We start from the raw sequence: 18,699 nt of genomic DNA on the forward strand, positions 1-18,699 counted from the left end.
CTCCGGTTTAGGCTCCGGCATGCCCGCGACCCTTGTGAGGATAAACGGCTCAGAAAATGGATGGATAGATGGATGGATGGATGGAGTAAATAGCTATTTTTTTACACTTCTATGGCAATTAAGAACGTTATTGTTGTCATAGTAACTACATGACACTGTTACCAATGTGGACTAAAGTGCTGCATGCGAGCATTTCAAACACACACACACGCATGCGCACGCATACGCAGACACACGCACACACAAGCAAACACACCGAGATCTTGTTGATATTGTCGCACGCACGCCAAGGTTTCCGCGTGAGATGTCATTACGCGATAAAGAGGAAGCCGACAGGAAACCGCTTAAGCACTACTTCCTGTCTGTTGCTCTGGCAACAGGCCTGATTCTGCTGCTGCCCAGCCACTCGCTCATTTGCGTCGGAAAGACAAAGAGGCAGGTGTGCTCGGGGGGTCCGCGGTGGGCACGGGCCCGCTGACTCTTATAGCCTCTTAGCGCAGCAGCTGCAGCACCACGCGACCGCTAACGCCAACATCTGGCAGCAATTATCATGCTGGTGGGAGGGGGACCTTAATGATCCCAGTATCCACACAGCTGCATTTCATTCACGCACGACCACACCATCACAGATTTAGTGTTGACTGGAGTTCCATGTTTAAATAATCATAACAGAGCAGAAGATTTGTTGGCTAATATTATGGTTTTGTATTTATTTATATTTTCTGCCGCGAACAGCTCGTGACTTCATAAAAGTCCAGATGCATCATCTTGTAGAGGAAGTTATGATGCATAGCTGTGTGCTATACGTATAAATAATTTTGACTTGGCTAAGTGGTGTTCCCCTGCAATATCACGAGCCGTCATTTGGCCGATTTCTTGCTTTGACTTGCGAGCGCAAACTTTAGATACGAGCGCTTTATGGCAGCAATGAACTCAAATCAACTCACTTCACAATAAGCAACAGTTTGGCAGAGAGTGAATAATTCTTCAAAAAAGAGGCTTCAAGCTCTTTTATGCCACTCCCAGTTAAAGTTTACTACCAAACTAAACATGAAAAAAAAAGAATTCTTTATGAGTAAAACTGCCCGAAGACTTTGCCATAAGAATGCCCCTGCTAGCATAATGCTAAAACATAATGGAAAACGCCATTGACTAGCTAAGACTTAGCTTAGATAGTTGCAGTGTTAACTTACTGTATAACCATGGGTGCACATAAGTGGTGCGCAGGTGATTGTATCAGTGTGAATGGATGATTATTTCCATTAGCCTGTCTATGTTGTTTCACATTACAGAGGTGCCTTGAGATCCACTGTCTTTTTGAGGTTTTTAGGGTATGAGCTGTCACTTGGCCGATTTTATTGTCTTGAGACAATATTCAAGATACAAATGCACTTCAGACCAAACTTCACAACATCCGACCACCATAAAGTCACAATGGTTTCCTTCCAGTAGAATGACCATACCAGTTGGTGGCAGTAACGCGCCATAAATCTGTTTTGCCAACTGCCAATATAATAGGTAAGATCATGTTTCGTGCTTTTCAGGTTATGTGGAGAACAAATGTTATTACTGTCTTTTAATACAGTACAATACTGTTGAGTGCAAGGATTCTTATGAAACAAAAAAACATGTTTAATTTGGATGTTTTTTGGGGGGCTACAAGAGATAAGTTGCATTTCGTATCTCAAGGCACCACTGTAAATGTTAGCCTTAAGCTAGCAGACTTTTGTTTGACTAAATTATAGAGTTTGGTGTGTGTTTGTGTTTAATCGTCTTTTGTTTTAGGTGCCAGTATTACAGTAAACTTCATCTGGGAGTAATAAACAGCTTGAAGCAAGCATACTTGCTGTAGGAGTAAGAGTGAGAACAGGAGCTAAGATTTGCTTTAACAAAATGTTAATAAGTAGAAGAGTCTTGATAAATTGAATTGTTTAAATCATGTGAGAGGGATACAACTATAAAAATGTACAGTTAATGATCTCTCTATATTGCAGATTTTCGTTGCTCATGGCTCGGTCGGAACATATCCGCGTGATAAACGGGAATTCTCTGTACATAAATAATCATAACAGAAAATTTGTAAGCTAATATTATGACTCAGTAGTAATTAATATTTTCTGGGGCAAACCGCTCATTCCGTCATCAGCTCATTCCGATGTATCTTCTTGAAGAGGAAGTTATGAAACGTAGCTATGTGCTGTATAAATAACTTTGACTTGACTGTTCTCTTGTCCGGGCAGCGCGGTGCCCGAGTGGTTAGGACATCTGCCTCTTAGGTCTGAGGTTTTGGGTTCGAATCTGGGCTGGCGTGGAAATGACCAGTGAAGCTTGCTAAAAAGCAAGCTTCACTGGTCTTTCTTTTGTCTTTCAGGTGTCATTTTACTTTATTTTAGTTTTATGTAGTAACTGAATTATAAACTATTATAAATGTAGCTGGAAACGTACACTGGTACAATGATTTACAGTACAGTTTAATTCAAATCAATTTTCCCCATTGAAATGAATTGAAATGCCATTCACTCATTCCAGCTCTCTTTTTAATAAAGCCCAACACCACTGCAGTGTATAAAACACAAACTATAATAAGAGTATGTAAATAAATAGTAGTACTGTACTCGTGTGTTGGATGTGGTATGGCGTGTTGGGGTGCCATTAAGGGGCGTGGCCTAGTCTTTGCGAGTGCTTTAAAAAAAAAAAAAATGTAAAAACTTGACTGAGCGACGGCTCGTAACTGCAAAGACTGGGAAGTTGAGGCGTTCGTAAGTCAAGGTACCGCTGTACTTTTGTAAGAACATTTAAAGACAAAGACAATAAATGTAGCTTCCCCGCCAACATTCGACATGTCCACATTTCGCTTTCTGCCGTCAATAAAAGCGAGCGCATGAACGCAGCACTGACAACCACATTCCAGTTAAGGTGAACTCACACACACACCACACACACACACACACACACACACACACACACACACATTCACAAAGGTCTAAGCCGCTCCCCTTTCAGGCTGCTGCATCTCTGGCTTACATTCTTTGTGTTTTCACTTGTCAGGACAAGCAGACTTTTTACAACATCAGCAGTCGGCGTGATGAGTGGGGGGGACGCTGCAACTTTTACATGTCAATCCAAAAGCAGCCAGTGAGAGAGAGAGAGAGACACACACACACACACACACACTCACACGTTACACACACACTTGAGCACCGAGGGGTGTGTCAATGCACATTTAGTTCCTCAAGGAAGTACGAGTCGTCAGTATCTCAAGGCGGAGTGCTGAGAGGCAAGGCCAGCTGCTTTTGCAAACATGAAGCGTTGAAGTTGAGCGAGTCTCGTTGTTGTTGTTGTGTTCATCCTCGACCGGACCAACCACTACACGAGTGAGGGGGAGGCCGCCAACTCAGGTAAGGACATTCTACAACATTCCACCAGGCGAAACTAACCCCTCCAACTAACTAAAAACCAAACTGACTGCTTTCCACTTGCCCCGGTTGCACTTATGTACCCTACACATACATGTCGTCGCTCAATTGAAGACTGCGGGCCCCCGCCCTTGCACTCCCTGACTGCTTAGCTTATAGGGTACGAGATGCTGAGAGACGACTGCACAAACCAACTGTCAGCTGTCAGTTTCACTTCCTGTCAGAGGGGCGTGGCCGACGGGCCCGCCAGCTTGAGCAATGTCCACTTGAGCAAGAGCGCAATGTCCGCTTTGCACTGTCAACATAACTTGAAGTCGAGACGTGTTGAGGAAGCGGTTGTTAGCTGCCATGCGTCAACATGTGTCGCAGAGAGAGTGTGTGTGGCTTCTTCTTCTAGTGAGGTGGCTCTCAAACCTTTTATACACGTAGTAAATCAATTCAATTAAAATTTATTGCACATAACTGTTATAAAAGATTAAGTGTAAATGGCTTCAAAGTTAAATACAACTGAACTCTACTTAACAAATGGACTGTTCTGGATTAAAACAATGTTTTAGCCACTGCAACATTATGCCCAGTTTGAACATTCAGACTGCGCTTAAATATAGGAACATTTTAATCTATGCTTAAGTAATTAATTCAAATACAATGTATTGCACATAAAGTAAATAAATATTGTAGCTAAATAAATATTTGAAAACAAACTGTTCTAAAACATTAAATGCAAATGTATTGTACTTGAAAGTTACATTTGTGGCCCATGAAAGCTTGCCACAATTTTTTTAAAGTAGCCATAAACATGATATACACCAAAAGCAGAGTCAATTATATAATATGGGGTGATTATAATGGTTCACACACAGAACTTCAAGGGACAGGTTTTTTTGTCCCCCCCCCCCCTTAAACGTACCAAATGTGAATCGAACCATGAGCTCAAAACCAAGATACAGCGTGTACAAAACCATGATTTTTGTGGTGATGAATATAAATGTTTTAGTTTCACTATTATATTACCCCTGAGGGCAACCTTAAATATGTTGTGGCCCGTGGTGAAAAGTTATACAGCCCTGGTCTAGTGGGAGGATTTTCTCCTGGGTTTGGATCACAAATACACCCCCGAATTGCAAAAAAAATAAACCGATGTCGCTGATGCACGTTGAAGTTACTAATACGGCTGCGTTTAAACTAGGGGTGGGCAAACCTTTGTGCTCAAGGGCCACAAGAGAGAATTATTTAGTAATATAAATTTTCACGGTATCTGCAAAATTGGTTATTTTACCATTTTTATTGTATTATTTACAATAAACTAATTTACCAATTTCCTAAAATAAAAAAAACATGTTTCTTATTAATACTATAGTTATATTCTATTATTGACCGTAAATAAATTAACCCATTATTCAAGGAGATAAATGAATAAAAAATGATAAATATCACGTATGGGGAGTAGCTGGATCCCAGAGCAGGCGGAGGCAGATGTAAAATGAACAGTTTATTGAGGAAAGGTAATGGCGGTGGCGTGGACAGGTGGCAGGCAGTGGTGAGGACAGGCGGCAGGAATGACGTGGAGGATTTCCTGGAACAGGCAGGCTTATATACCGGTGGTGATGAGGCTGATTGGAGACGGGTGCTGAAAACAGAAAGGGGAGGGGGGAAAGAGAGTATGCAAAACACCCTCCCGGCTCCAATAATTGAACTGCAGGGCAGTATAGGACAGTACCCCACTCTCAACGGACGCCTCCCGGCGTCCTGCCAGGCTTCCCCGGGGTGAGCCGCGTAGAAGTCGTCCAAAAGGGTATGATAGAGTATAAGCTTCCGGTAAATCCAAGACCGCTCCTCCAGCCCATACCCTTCCCAGGCGACCAGGTACTGGAACCCCCTCCCCCTAGGCCTCATGTCGAGGATGCGCGACACCGCGAAGGCTGGATGGTCGTCAATCCGGGGTGGGGTGGGGTGTGGAGGGGGTTTGGCGGGAGGGCTTAGGGCTCAGGTGGAGACAGGCTTGAGCAACGAGACGTGGAAGGTTGGGTGAATCTTTAAGGACTGTGGAAGCTTCAACTGGACGGAAGTGTGATTGATGATTTTGATAATTGGGAAAGGGCCAATGAAACGGAGTGAGCTTACAGGATTCAGTTTGAAGCGGGAGGTCGTGAGAATGAAAGCCAGACAGATTGGCCCACCTTGTATTCGGGAGTCGGTGAGCGACGACGGTCCGCGAGCTGTTTATTGCGTGCGGCGAACCGGGTCAACGCCGCACGGACGTCTTTCCACACTGCCTGGATTCTCTGGAGATGATCCTTGACTGCGGGGACTGGCACTGCCTGCTCCTGTTGTCACGATCGGCAATGCCGTAAGGGCAGATCCCAAGAAATAGAGGGCGGCTAGGGATAGGCAATGGATGCAGCAGCCCAGCTGGGGGCAGGTGTGAAGACTTCCCTCAGGCACAGACGGAGCAGGCTTGGACGAACCCCCGGGTGTCTTGAACAAGGCTGGGCCACCATACAATGGCCAGTAGCTCTCGGTTGCTGACATTGTAGTTCCTCTCGGCAGGAGACACACGACAGGAACAAAAGGGAACGATGAATAGAGTGACTTACGTGAGGTAAATGGGCCACAGTACCGCTGGAAGTAACTGCAATACTTTGGCGAGGATTTCCTGGAACAGGCAGGCTTATATACCGGTGGTGATGAGGCTGATTGGAGACAGGTGCTGAAAACAGAGAGGGGAAGGGGGAGAGAGAGAGGACACAAAGCGCCCTCCCGGCTCAAATAATGGAACTGCAGGGCAGTATATGACAAATACATTTAAATGGGTTAACCAATTGTAAGAAGGAACATCTTAATTAATGCGACAAATATTCCAGTACTCTATACTGTAAATGCTCATGTAGGTCATATTAAAGAGCTAATTTGAGTGATACTTATCGTGGTTCTTCTTTGAGTAAGGCTTCAAATACTTCTCCTTTGAGTAAGTGTTCTTTGAAGAATGCTTCTAGAGGTTTTTTGAGAAACATTTCTGAAGTTTATTTTTGAAGGACATTTTCTAGTTGTTCTTTGAGTAAGATTTCTAATGGTTTTTTTTCTTTTGGGTTTGTTTGAAGCAAGGGAGAAACGTTTTACTTTTTAGAGGAAGGTTCTAGCGCTTCTACTTTGAGGAAGACATTTCTATTGGTTCTCAAAAGGATTATAGTTGTTTGTCTTTGGCGAAGGTTTCTAGTGGTTCTTCTTTGAAGAAGGTTTCTCTTTAGCAAAGGCTATACTGTATCTTGTTTGAGGAAGGTTCCAATTGTTCTTTATTGAGGAATGTTTCAAGAGTGTAGTGGTTTTGATTTGTGTTTTTGTTTTCAAATATGCAATAAAAAATGAGCAAACAAAATTAAGTATCGACAATATCTAATACTAAAACACTGTACTGCCACTCCAAAAAGAGGATAGCTAGAAATCTTACTCAAAGAGAGTAAGATTTCTAGCAGTCCTTCTTTGAGAAATCTTCCAGAGACATGATTACAATATCTTTTGTGTGTACTGTAGTGCTGATGACGTGCAGTAAACAGGCGTGGGCTTGCCTCAGCTATGTCACTCGCCTCCACAACTTGCCAGCACAGGCAACAGGCTGCACACAACAGCTTCATACATTCTCTCTGGTTCTATTGTTCCTGAACATGAGTCCAGGCCATAGATACAGTTGTCCAGAGGAAACAGTTGTTGTGGTTATGGAGTTAACATTGGACTGGTCTATCTATGTGGGACTATTCTAGTGGGACAATAGAAATATAGGAACCTTTGTTTAGTCCATGTAGGCTTCAAGAGCTTCTGGTCCTTGTTCAAGTCGTCAATGCGTCAAGGGGTTAAATTTTAAGAACCCTGAACACCACTTTTTCCAGCTCCTTCCCTCTGGTAGGGCTATCGAACAATAGATACCAAAACCAGCACTTTCTATTAACTTCTTTGCCTTTGCAATTCATTTCTTAAACAGTATCCATTGTTGTAGCTCCATCAATCAGTAGTACCACACTATTGGGCACTTCATATTGCTCAATGACTGACTATTTGTACATTTGTGTTTATGTCCTAAATGTATATTGTGTGACTGTCTTTTTTTTGCTATTGTACTAGAATGACTCCAACTACCAGAAACAAATTCCTTTTGTGTTTTCACATTCTTGGCCAATAAATACAATTCCGATTTTTGTTATGTTTGAGAGAGTAGTCCAGTCGAGGGATAAACCCGGAATCATTCAGAACGTTACGATGGTCCTCATGACAACCACTAAAGATCAACAGTAGATGTCCATTTGAGTCTTTCACAAACCATCCTGTGGCCACCACGGATGAGGGATACAATGGACTGACTGGCTGGCAGCTGGTAATTCTGGGTTTGATACCTGGTGTTCCCCCCTCAGACACACCAAAACATAATTGAGGAAGGATGTGACGTGACACAGTGGGACACCTCAGAGAATAACACATTCAGTACTGATGACCTCTCCTGGGTGTGTGTGTGTGTGTGTGTTGGATACAAAGTGTGCTTGACAATCCCAATGGAGTGTAAAAGGCTCGGTGGATACACTTTGATGCTGTTTTTCCCATTAGGCCTCAGAAGACAAAACAAGCAAACAAAAATGTGACCCTGTCCACCAGTGTGACACTTTGTTTCACTTTCATACAGTACACATTTTTGTTCTTGATTCCATTGTCAAAATTTGTTAAGCGTACTAAAACAGGTGAACTCTTGGTCATATATTGATCCCCAGCATATTCACATGATTTGGCATTTGCAAATTTGCAGTTTTTAAGCTTAACTGAGTATAGGAGTTTTATTTAGCCAAAAATAGTGCTTTGCCACCATCTTAGTGCCAAGGAACTATGTTGATGTGAGTTGAGGAGCTTCATTTAGAAAAAGGCAGTGCTTTGCCACCATCTGGTGACATCTTGGTGCCAAGGAACAATGTTGAAGTGAGTTGGGGACCTTAATTTAGACAAAAGTAGCGTTTTGCCTCCCTCTTGTGACATCTTGGTCAGAATCAGAATCAGAATCATCTTTATTTGCCAAGTATGTCCAAAAAACACACAAGGAATTTGTCTCCGGTAATTGGAGCCGCTCTAGTACGACAACAGACAGTCAATTTACAGAGAACACTTTTGAGAAATAAAGACATTGACAAAAACAGTCACTGAGCAATAAAGGGTTGCTAGTTATCTGGTAATGCCGGTACAATTATTATTATTTTTTTGACAATTGTACAAAAACATGCAGAGTCCTTTAGCACTTCGAGCAGTTCGAATGACTAATATTGCAATAGTCCAGTGCAATGACCATTGTGCAAAGGGCGCCGAGACTTCAAGCGAGGAGTGCGATAATCTGGGACAATGTTGATTGTGCAAATGTTGCAGATACTCCTCAATCAGTGTGCAAAAGGATCAGATGATACTCTGGCATGAGTGGCCAGTATTGGTCAAAAACAGATAGGCAAATAGTGCAGCGTGGCGAGACTACTACAGTGAGTGCACGAGTAATATATAATTGGCTCCACATAAATGTGACAACAAACTCAGACAAAAAAAATGGCAGCATGTTGCAATTGAATTGTAGGTTAGCTGTTTAAGAAGTTGATTGCAAGAGGGAAGAAGCTGTTGGAATGTCTACTAGTTTGCATTGATCGGTAGCGCCTACCTGAGGGAAGGAGCCGGAAGACCCGGTGACCGGGATGTGGAGGGTCTGAGAGGATTTTGCAAGCTCTTGTCTTAGTTCTGCAGCGTGCAAGTCCTCAAGGGTGGGTACTGACAATCCTTTCAGCAGTTTTTATTGCCCGTTGCAGTCGGAGTTTGTCCTTTTTTGTAGCAGCACCAAACCAGACTGTGATGGAAGAACACAGAACTGATTCGATGACCACTGTGTAGAACTGCCTCAGCGGCTTTCTCAGAAGCCGCAGGAAGTACATCCTCTGCTGGGCCTTTTTGAGGACGGAGTTGATGTTGAGCGCCCACTTCAGGTCCTGAGAGACTGTAATTCCCAGGAACTTAAAGGTCTCGAAGGCAGCGTTAGGGGCAGCTGTGGCGAAGGATGCCTCCTGAAGTCCACGATCATCTCTACAGTCTTGAGCGTGTTCAGCTCCAGGTTGTGTTGGCCACACCACAGCTCCAGCTGCTCCACTTCCTGTCGATATGCAGACTCGTCACCGTCCTTGATGAGGCCGATGACAGTGGTGTAATCTGCAAACTTCAGGAGTTTGACAGCCGGGTGCGTTGAGGTGCAGTCGTTCGTGTAGAGAGAGAAGAGCAGTGGAGAGAGGACACAACCTTGGGGCGCCCAGTGCTGATGCTGCGTGTGGATGAGGTGGCCTACCCCAGCCTCACCTGCTCTGTCCTGTCCGTCAGGAAGCTGTAAATCCACTGACAGATGGCAGGCGAGACACTGAGCTGGAGAAGCTTGGAGGAAAGGAGTTCGGGGTTGATGGTGTTGAACGCTGAGCTGAAGTCCACGAACAGGATCCTCGCGTAGGTCCCTGCACTGTTGAGGTGTTCTAGGATGAAGTGCAGTCCCATGTTGACTGCCTCATCCGCAGACCTGTTTGCTCGGTAGGCAAACTGTAGCGGGTCCAGTAGGGGACCTGTGACGCTCTTGACTTGGTCCAGCACGAGACGTTCAAAGGACTTCATGACCACAGATGTCAAGGCGACAGGCCTGTAGTCATTTAGACCCGAGATTGCAGGTTTCTTGGGGACTGGAATGATGGTGGAGCGTTTGAAACCGATTGGTACTTTGCACAGTTTCAGAGATCTATTGAATATCTGTGTGAAGACTGGAGCGAGCTGGTCCGCGCAGACTTTGAGGCAGGATGGGGACACATGGTCTGGGCCTGCCGCTTTGTTAATCTTTTGTTGTTTGAAGATGCGTCTCACATCCTGTTCGTGGATGGTCAACGCAGAAGTCAGAGGTGTGATAGTGGTCGGTGGTGCGGCTGGGTGGGTGTGGGGTGTGAAAGTGTCCTTTTCAAATCTGCAGTAGAAGGTATTCAAGTCGTTGGCTAGTGTGCTATTGTTCTCAGCTTGGGGGGATCGTCGCTTGTAATTTGTCAGCGATTGGAATGCATGCCAGACTGATTTAGAGTCGTTAGCGCTAAACTGTTTTTCCAACTTTGCTGCATAGTTCCTCTTTGCAATGTTAATTTCTTTAGTCAGCTGGTTTCTAGCTCGATTATACAGGGCCCTGTCCCTGCTTTGATATGCGTCCTCCTTAGCTTGGTCAAGTTGCTTAAGTTTAGCAGTGAACCACGGCTTGTTGTTGTTAAAAGTGCGAAATGAACCTCTTCACAGAAACTGATATAGGATGTGACAGTGTCCGTATATTCATCCAGGCTGCCAGCTGAATTTTCAAAGACACTCCAGTCTGTGCAGTCTAAACAGCTTTGAAGTTCCATCTTTGCTTCATTGGTCCACTTCTTCACTGTTTTCACTGTAGGCTTCGCGCATTTAAGTTCTTGTCTGTATGTCGGTATTAAGTGAATTAAGCAATGATCAGACGAGCCCAGTGCTGCACGAGGTTTGGCACGGTATGTGTTGTTTAGCGTAGTATAGCAGTGGTCCAAAATGTTATTTTCCCTGGTAGGACAGTCGATTTGCTGCTTGTATTTAGGGAGTTTGTGGTTGAGTTTAGCTTTGTTAAAGTCCCCAAGAATAATGAGGGGTGGGTCCGGGTGTTTTTTTTTTTTTCAATTTCGGTGCCAAAAAACAATACTGAAGTGAGTTGAGGAGCTTCATTTAGAAATAAGTATTGCTTTGGCACGATCTTGGTGCCAAGGAACTATGTTTTAAGTGAGTTGAGGATCTTAATTTACACAAAAGTAGTGCTTTACTGTCATCTTGTGGCATCTATAGGCAATTCTAAAACTGTTGTGGGGGCTCAGGGGGAACACCGTACTTCTACTGGGGTACCAAATGCAAAGGTTATGTAGTTGAAGAGGCAAAGACACACAGTACAACGTGGTGATTGTTAGAGAAAGAATGTCAAAAACAAAACTTGTAACAAAGATGAAAGACGTTCCCCATTTTGGTTTACGATGTTAACTCCCTCTCCTTTGTTGACTTGACTATGATGTCACACTTCCATGTCATGCTATGGACGTACTGTCATAGCTGACTCCGCATATGCATCAGGATTTACATTTTTAAACCTTCGACTGGACTGGACTGCTTGGAGGAAACATGGATTGAGACTGATATTATGTCACAGTAAGCATCCATCCATCCATCCATCCATTTTCTGAGCCGCATATCCTCACTAGGCATGTGACACTAAAAATGGATTTACACTATATGGTTCCATCCATCCATTTTCTGAGCCGCTTCTCCTCACTAGGGTCGCGGGCGTGCTGGAGCCTATCCCAGCTGTCATCGGGCAGGAGGCGGGGTACACCCTGAACTGGTTGCCAGCCAATGGCAGGGCACATACAAACAAACAACCAGTCACACTCACAGTCACACCTATGGGCAATTTAGAGTCTCCAATTAATGCATGTTTTTGGGATGTGGGAGGAAACCGGAGTGCCCGGAGAAAACCCACGCAGGCACAGGGAGAACATGCAAACTCCACACAGGCGGGGCCGGGGATTGAACCCGGGTCCTCAGAACTGCGAGGCTGACGCTCTAACCAGTTGGCCACCGTGCCGCCACTATATGGTTCAATCGACACAATTCTGATTTTTGGCAGAAAAAATGGCAAAGTTAAAAAAAAAAAAAAGCGACTCGAAATCGGATGTTGTCAGATCGGATTGGGCCTCTTTCAAAAATGTGGATCAAAATCTGAGTTGGATATCTGACAATGTGACTGCAGAATAAACAGGTACAGATGAAAAGTTATGGAAATTTCTGTCTTGATCATCGTGACCAAAATGAGCTCGGTTATCGTTATCACAATATTACCTAATGTAAACCAAAAATAATGACAGATAGATGTACCTAAAGCATTGCGACAAGTATTATTTTGCATATTGTTAACGTAAGTAGCATAATTGTCCACGTCATTTTTAACTTACTGTCACAATATAAGTAAATATAAATGTGCTCTCTTTATGTCTATGTAGATTCTCAGTCATCCAGGCCATGTTAATCCGCAATGGTTGAATCGAGGCAAGTGGTAATTTTTTTTATCTTGTTTTCCAAAAATTATCAAATATGACTTGGGCAACTATGCTTTTAGGCTAACGATATATATATGTATGTATGTATATATATATATATATATATATATATATATGTATATTATATAAGAACAATCCTATGCACCTTTTTTAAAACAATTTAATCGAGCACCTATGCACTTTTTTTTTTTTTTTTTAAACACATTTCATCTAACAAGATCTGTGACATTGCTCTCTTCTCTTATTGGTGACAAGAATGTAAACAGAAAGACGACTAGGGAGTGATAAGCAACACAAACACCAAATGGAGCAAAACTGGTATTTGATTACTGTAATAATCATCTGGACAAAATTAGAAGCACAACGCCAACACATTATCCTCCTTTGAAGACGCCTGCATGCTTAAACAAAGACATCGCCGTTAAACCAACGATCTAATCCAGTGATTATCAAAGTGTCTCGTGGTCATCTAGTGGTACGTTTAAGAATCACTTAATTAAATGTTCAAACTGTGTATAATGTTACAGCAGCCTAAAATTGTTTTAAATCCAGTACAGTATATTTGTGGAGTACAGTTCAGTTGTGTTTAACTTTTACGTACAATACATTTTCACTGAATCATCATTTAAATATCGTTTATTTTCCTATATTTAAATTCATTTTTTGAACTCCAGTACATTATATTTGCTAGGTAAGTTTCACTTGTATTTAACTTATATAAGTACAATTCATTTGACTTTAATCTTCCAGAACCTTTTGTTTTCAAACATTTATTTCGGTATACGTTAAGTAAAGCATGCAAGGAAGGTGGGAACAGAGTGACAACATCTACCTTCACCCTTAGCTACTGACGCTAAAACTCGTAACACGTTGCGTCACAGAATCCGAAGAGGAGCCGGCAAAAGAGCTGTTTTGTTCATTTAAGAGAAGCTAACTCTGGTACAAACATTAAATGTAGTTTAAAATAGGAATACAAATAGTTTGACATTTTATCAGTACAGGGGTCAAGTGTAGTGCACGCACATAAAAAAATGTATTCCTGTGAAATCTTGTTGCTTGTTTGTGCCATGTTTCCTGTTGCTGTGTGTTTTACTTGGCAAGCTCCAGAGGGAATGTCACCGGTCCTCATACCTCCATGAATATCCGGATGATAATGTTGGTTAACGTATCAAAACCTGATGGAGTACAATGTCGTGTTTATTGACGGGGTTGGTTCTCACACGAGGAGGGAAAGTAAAAATAGAACAAAAAGGCCAGGTAGGAGACAAAACCAGAGAGGAAACATGTTCTGAAATGCTAAATCAGTGGTTCTCAACCGTTGCCACACTGGGATCCACATTTTCCCATTGCCGCCAAGTCGTGACCTACTTTTGTGGTAGTTGAGAACAATAAAGAAAAAGTGTTGTTCAAAAATAGCCTGTGAAAACAAAACAGATTTCTCAACGTAACTCCACATTGCTTACATTTTCAAACTGCATCTCAGAGCATGAAACTTAGGATGAACATGACAACTGAATGTAATAGAATTTTGTATCGTAAAATTAAATACTGGATCACAACTGCACAAAATACGGCCATTTTGTATGTATGTCCCACTTTAAGTATTATTTGATTGTATAATTTTTTTTCTGTTTCTTTTGTTGCTTAATATCGTTGTTACTTAAAAATATTTTTCTATTTTCCCATATTTATGTATTCTTTGTCTATTATTTGTCCTTCTCCTAACATTTATTTTCCTAATATTTGGGGATTTCCTTTCCTAATATTTACAATTTCTTTATTGAATATTTTCCTTTTTTTTAATTAAACAAACCTTAAAACATCATATGGCAGTACCGTAATAAATCAAGAACCCCCTGTAACTTTGTATTATTTTTCCATTGAATATTTTTTTTACTAATATAAATGTTTTTCCTAATATGTGTATTTTTCAAATATTTTTTTAAGAAGTAAGCAAACCTCGAAATGTCGCATCTACAGGCATAAACAGATGACCCTATGTATCTGTGCGTTAGTTTTCCTATTTTTGCCTGTCTTTTTATTTTTTTCCGAAATGTGGGAATATTTCATCTGATTTTCTTCCTTTGTAGTTTATTCCTTTTTCTGTCATGCTTCTATTTGTCTAACATTTTTTGTAACATTTGTGCATCTTTTGTTTGTTTTCTTTTTTTGTTAAAAAGTCATTTTCTTCTAATATTTTCCAATATTTGTTTATTTATTTGTTGAATTATTATCCCCTTTTAAGAAATATACTTTTCCACCTAATATTCAGTATTTTATGTCTCATTTTGTTTTTTAATTGGAAAAAGTAAAAGCTTGACAGACTATAGTATTAATAATAACAGATGGGACTTAGCACTTTTCATGATACTCAAAAGTCGGTATATTGGTACCGTCGTACACTGAGGATCCCCTGTAATTGTAGATTATTTTTATATCTGCTATTTTTTGCCATAAACGCCTGTGACTCCACACCCATATATATATTTAAGAATCACTGTATAAGAATCACATATATATTTAAGAATCACTGTGCTATATGAATGACCCATCAATCATCATCCTTATCATCATCACTTGAATTCCAGACAGCCATGGACCACTTCAGCTCCCAGGCCATGGCCATGAAGGTCCAGAAGAAGATCCTGAGCAGCATGGCCACCAAGGCCTCCATCCAGATGTTCATCGACGACACCACCAGCGAGATCCTGGACGAGCTCTACCGCGTCTCCAAGGAGTACTCGGGCAACAAGGCAGAGGCCCAGAAGGTGATCAAGGACCTGATCAAGATCGCCGTCAAGATCGGCGTCCTGTTCCGCAACAACCGCTTCAGCACTGAGGAGCTAGTCTTGGCCCAGGACTTCAAGAAGAAGCTGCGCCAGGGCGCCATGACCGCCATCAGCTTCTACGAGGTAGACACTCACAACCTTACTCTCTGTTGCGGACATTTCTTCAAAAAACACTGACCGCAGTTTTCCACAAAAGTGCCGCATCAGATCCATACCAGAAGATCCAACATTTAACTCATTCACTGCCGTTGCATCGCTTTGGATTTGACATCAGCACAACGTTTGAGTAGAAGATAAAGATTAGGGGGTGAATCTCAGCCTATGACATCAATTATGATGGAGAGAAATGCCAACAGGTTCGAAGTTGGACAAGTTTGTTACATTTGAGTGAAACTTATGCCACGTTCAAGAATGGTTTGCATTTATCGTTTTTGAACAATATTTAGTTAAAACATTTTCATCGGAAAACAGTTTGCCTCACTAGTAATATATAGTTATCCTACTAGTATGTCAACGTTGCCCTACTAATGAGGGTAAGAACATATTAGTCTATGGACTTTAAGATGGATATCAAATCAAGTCAATTGAGCATTTATTGGAAAAAAAACAATACCATTAGGACACAGATGTTTTACTAGTTTGAACTAGTCGTCGTGTTTTTTAGGGATGGGGAACAGATTAATGCCATTTCAATGGTGAGTATTAGTGCTACGGACGAAGGAGTTCCAATTCAGATTCAGTCGTGAGTCTGCTTGAAAAAATGAATCCCGGATCATAGTTTTCACCCTCGAATGAAACGTATCAAAGCACATATTTTATTCTGACAAGCGCTGCAATGCTTTTGTTTACTTCCGCCACCATTTTGACTTACCATATAGTATGGTACTGCGAATATGCACATGCATAGTTGTAGCCACGGTTCACGTAGATCAGTAGTCTCACATAGAGCAGTACTCTAAATCGATATGTTAATCTCCGCGGAACCATCCAATGGCAGTGAGGAGCTGCATGGAAATTCATGACAGACTGCGACCGCGGCAAAAGAATTCGATAAAGTTATTCAAGATTCATTCAACACATTCTCGCAGATGAATGACTAGCAGCTAATTAAACTAGCTGGCTTAGTAGAAGAAGATGTTGCCAGCCAGTTTGGATTTACACATTTTACAGCACTGAGACAGCGAAAAAAATAGACCATGGTCATGATGCGGTGAGGGATCCTGGTTAAAGTAAGCAATGTTAAACTAAAAGAAGCGTTTTGGCAAAAGTGTTCGCTAAAACGCGCCAGCGAAAATGCGTCAGTGTACTCATTCTGGTCGTGTGACAAAATCTGCGACTCAAAACAAACTGCGACCAGGCCTTAACCATGGGGCAGTAGATAGTTTTTAGATTTTTCATTTGTTGGACAAAGACATGTCTTTATTTCAGAATTGTACAAGGAGGAACGATTTGATTGTGATTCACCAGTCATTCGTTCCGAATAGCGATTGGAGCGTGTCATATAGAAAATTATTGCTAGAAGGCAAAGCGGTAGAAAATTATTGCTAGAAGGCGAGTTGGAGCGCTCATGACTATTGATTAGTTATACAACTAAACTGGGTGATGAGATTGGACACGGAGTGAATGAAACTTTGAGATACCACTGTAGTTGGATGACATCAGCGGTGTGAAAGGTGCTTTAACTCCCTAGTTTCCCTGCTTTGTGGATCAAGTAAATGATGAGAGGCAATGACAACTGTGATCGTGTTCCACAGGTGGACTTCACCTTCGAAAAGACGGTGATGTCCGAGCTTCTGACGGGCTGCAGGGACCTCCTGCTGCAGCTGGTCAACAGCCACCTGACGCCCAAGTCGCACGGCCGCATCAACCACGTGTTCAACCATTACGCCGACCCCGAGCTGCTCACCCGGCTCTACCACCCCGACGGGCCCTTCCGGGACAACCTGACGCGCATCTGCAAGGGACTCAACAAGCTGGTGGAGGATGGTACAATATGACGGCACACTCCCCCAAGTCCCCCTTGGGACCGCACTGACACTCCACACTCGACACTGTCCTGCTGCTACGAGAGCACACATAAGGAGGGAGGCGCCCGCCAGATGCTCCACTTGGGAACAAAACTGCTGGAGATAGAATTTTTTTTTTCGTTTTTGTTTTGAGGTGGTTTTATGATGACAGGTCAAACCAGAACAAAGTGGTTCAGACTATTTGAAAAATATGAACTAATGTATTGATGGTTAGATGAAAAGAGGAGGCAGTCTGCTGATACAATGCTGTCCTCTGGTGGTTAAAATGATGCTTCATCAAGGGAAAAAAAAATGCAGAAGCATCCAGAAATCAAGAAAAAAAAAAGCAGCCAATATTAATAATCATGATGATAATAAAACCAAAAAGGGCTGACTGTGATGTCAATGCTGTGTATGGTTTCGGCATTTCATTAAATATGTTCATTTTCGTGGCATTTATATGATCACATTTGGGGAGATTAAATAATTAATGAATACATTATTATTTAATAAATTATTTTCAATTACTGATAAATATACAAACTACATAAACAGTAAAACATACATTTTAATATGTTCAACATATCCATCCATCCATCCGTGCTGGAGCCTATCCCAGCTACCTTCGGGCAAGAGGTGGGGTACACCCTGAACTGGTCGCCAGCCAATAGAGCACATAGAAATAAACAACCATTCTCGCACTCACATTCACACCTACGGGCAATTTAGTCTTCAATTAACCTGTTGTGCATGTTTTCGGGATGTGGGAGGAAACCGGAGTACCCGGAGAAAACACACAAGCACGGGGAGAACATGCAAACTCCACACAGGCGAAGTCGGATTTGACTGTGAGGCAGATGTGCTACCCAGTCGACCACCGTGCGGCCGTTCAACATAAATTAATAAAAATAGAAATGTCTCTTAATTAATTAAATGAATATGATACTGAAAATTTATTTAATATATTTCTTGATTTAAACAAATTGGTATGCATATGTAAAATGTATTTAATGATTACAAATGTTTATTAATACCTGCCTGTGAATATTCTCATTCATCCAGGTCATTTCAGGGCACTGAATCGATCACAACTGGTTGTGTTTGAATCAATGCCCTGACAATGTTTTTCTTTTTAAATAATAATACACTAAATTAAATGGATAAAATAATTAATACATGAACAAATAATGAACAATATATTACATTTGTTACTTGAATAAAAATATGTAATAAAAATACATAAATTAGTACATGAAATTTGGAAATGAATATAAATGAATAAAATGCCATCAAATTAATAATTGTTATTTAAATGTTATATTTTTTTAAACAAATCGATACTAATACA

The 18,699-nt window shown here is 41.7% G+C and overlaps 1 protein-coding gene across 1 annotated transcript; it reads left to right on the top strand.

Annotated features, from left to right (window-relative positions):
- Positions 1 to 3,050: 3,050 nt before the first annotated feature.
- On the top strand, positions 3,051 to 17,757 carry tnfaip8l2b (tumor necrosis factor, alpha-induced protein 8-like 2b). The gene is made up of 3 exons (XM_061675712.1): positions 3,051 to 3,398; positions 15,145 to 15,468; positions 17,100 to 17,757. Exons 2-3 carry the CDS (start codon positions 15,151 to 15,153, stop codon positions 17,340 to 17,342), a joined length of 561 nt encoding a protein of 186 aa, XP_061531696.1. The 5' UTR covers positions 3,051 to 3,398; positions 15,145 to 15,150; the 3' UTR covers positions 17,343 to 17,757.
- The last annotated feature ends 942 nt before the right edge of the window (positions 17,758 to 18,699 follow it).

Source organism: Phycodurus eques, chromosome 4, assembly GCF_024500275.1.
Source record: "Phycodurus eques isolate BA_2022a chromosome 4, UOR_Pequ_1.1, whole genome shotgun sequence".
NCBI lineage: Eukaryota > Metazoa > Chordata > Actinopteri > Syngnathiformes > Syngnathidae > Phycodurus > Phycodurus eques.

Excerpts from the sequence above, each read along its gene's own strand:
- tnfaip8l2b (XM_061675712.1), top strand. The coding sequence starts at position 15,151 with ATGGACCACTTCAGCTCCCAGGCCATGGCCATGAAGGTCCAGAAGAAG. Across the intron at positions 15,469-17,099 it reads CCGCCATCAGCTTCTACGAG|GTGGACTTCACCTTCGAAAA; the intron begins GTAGACACTCAC and ends CGTGTTCCACAG.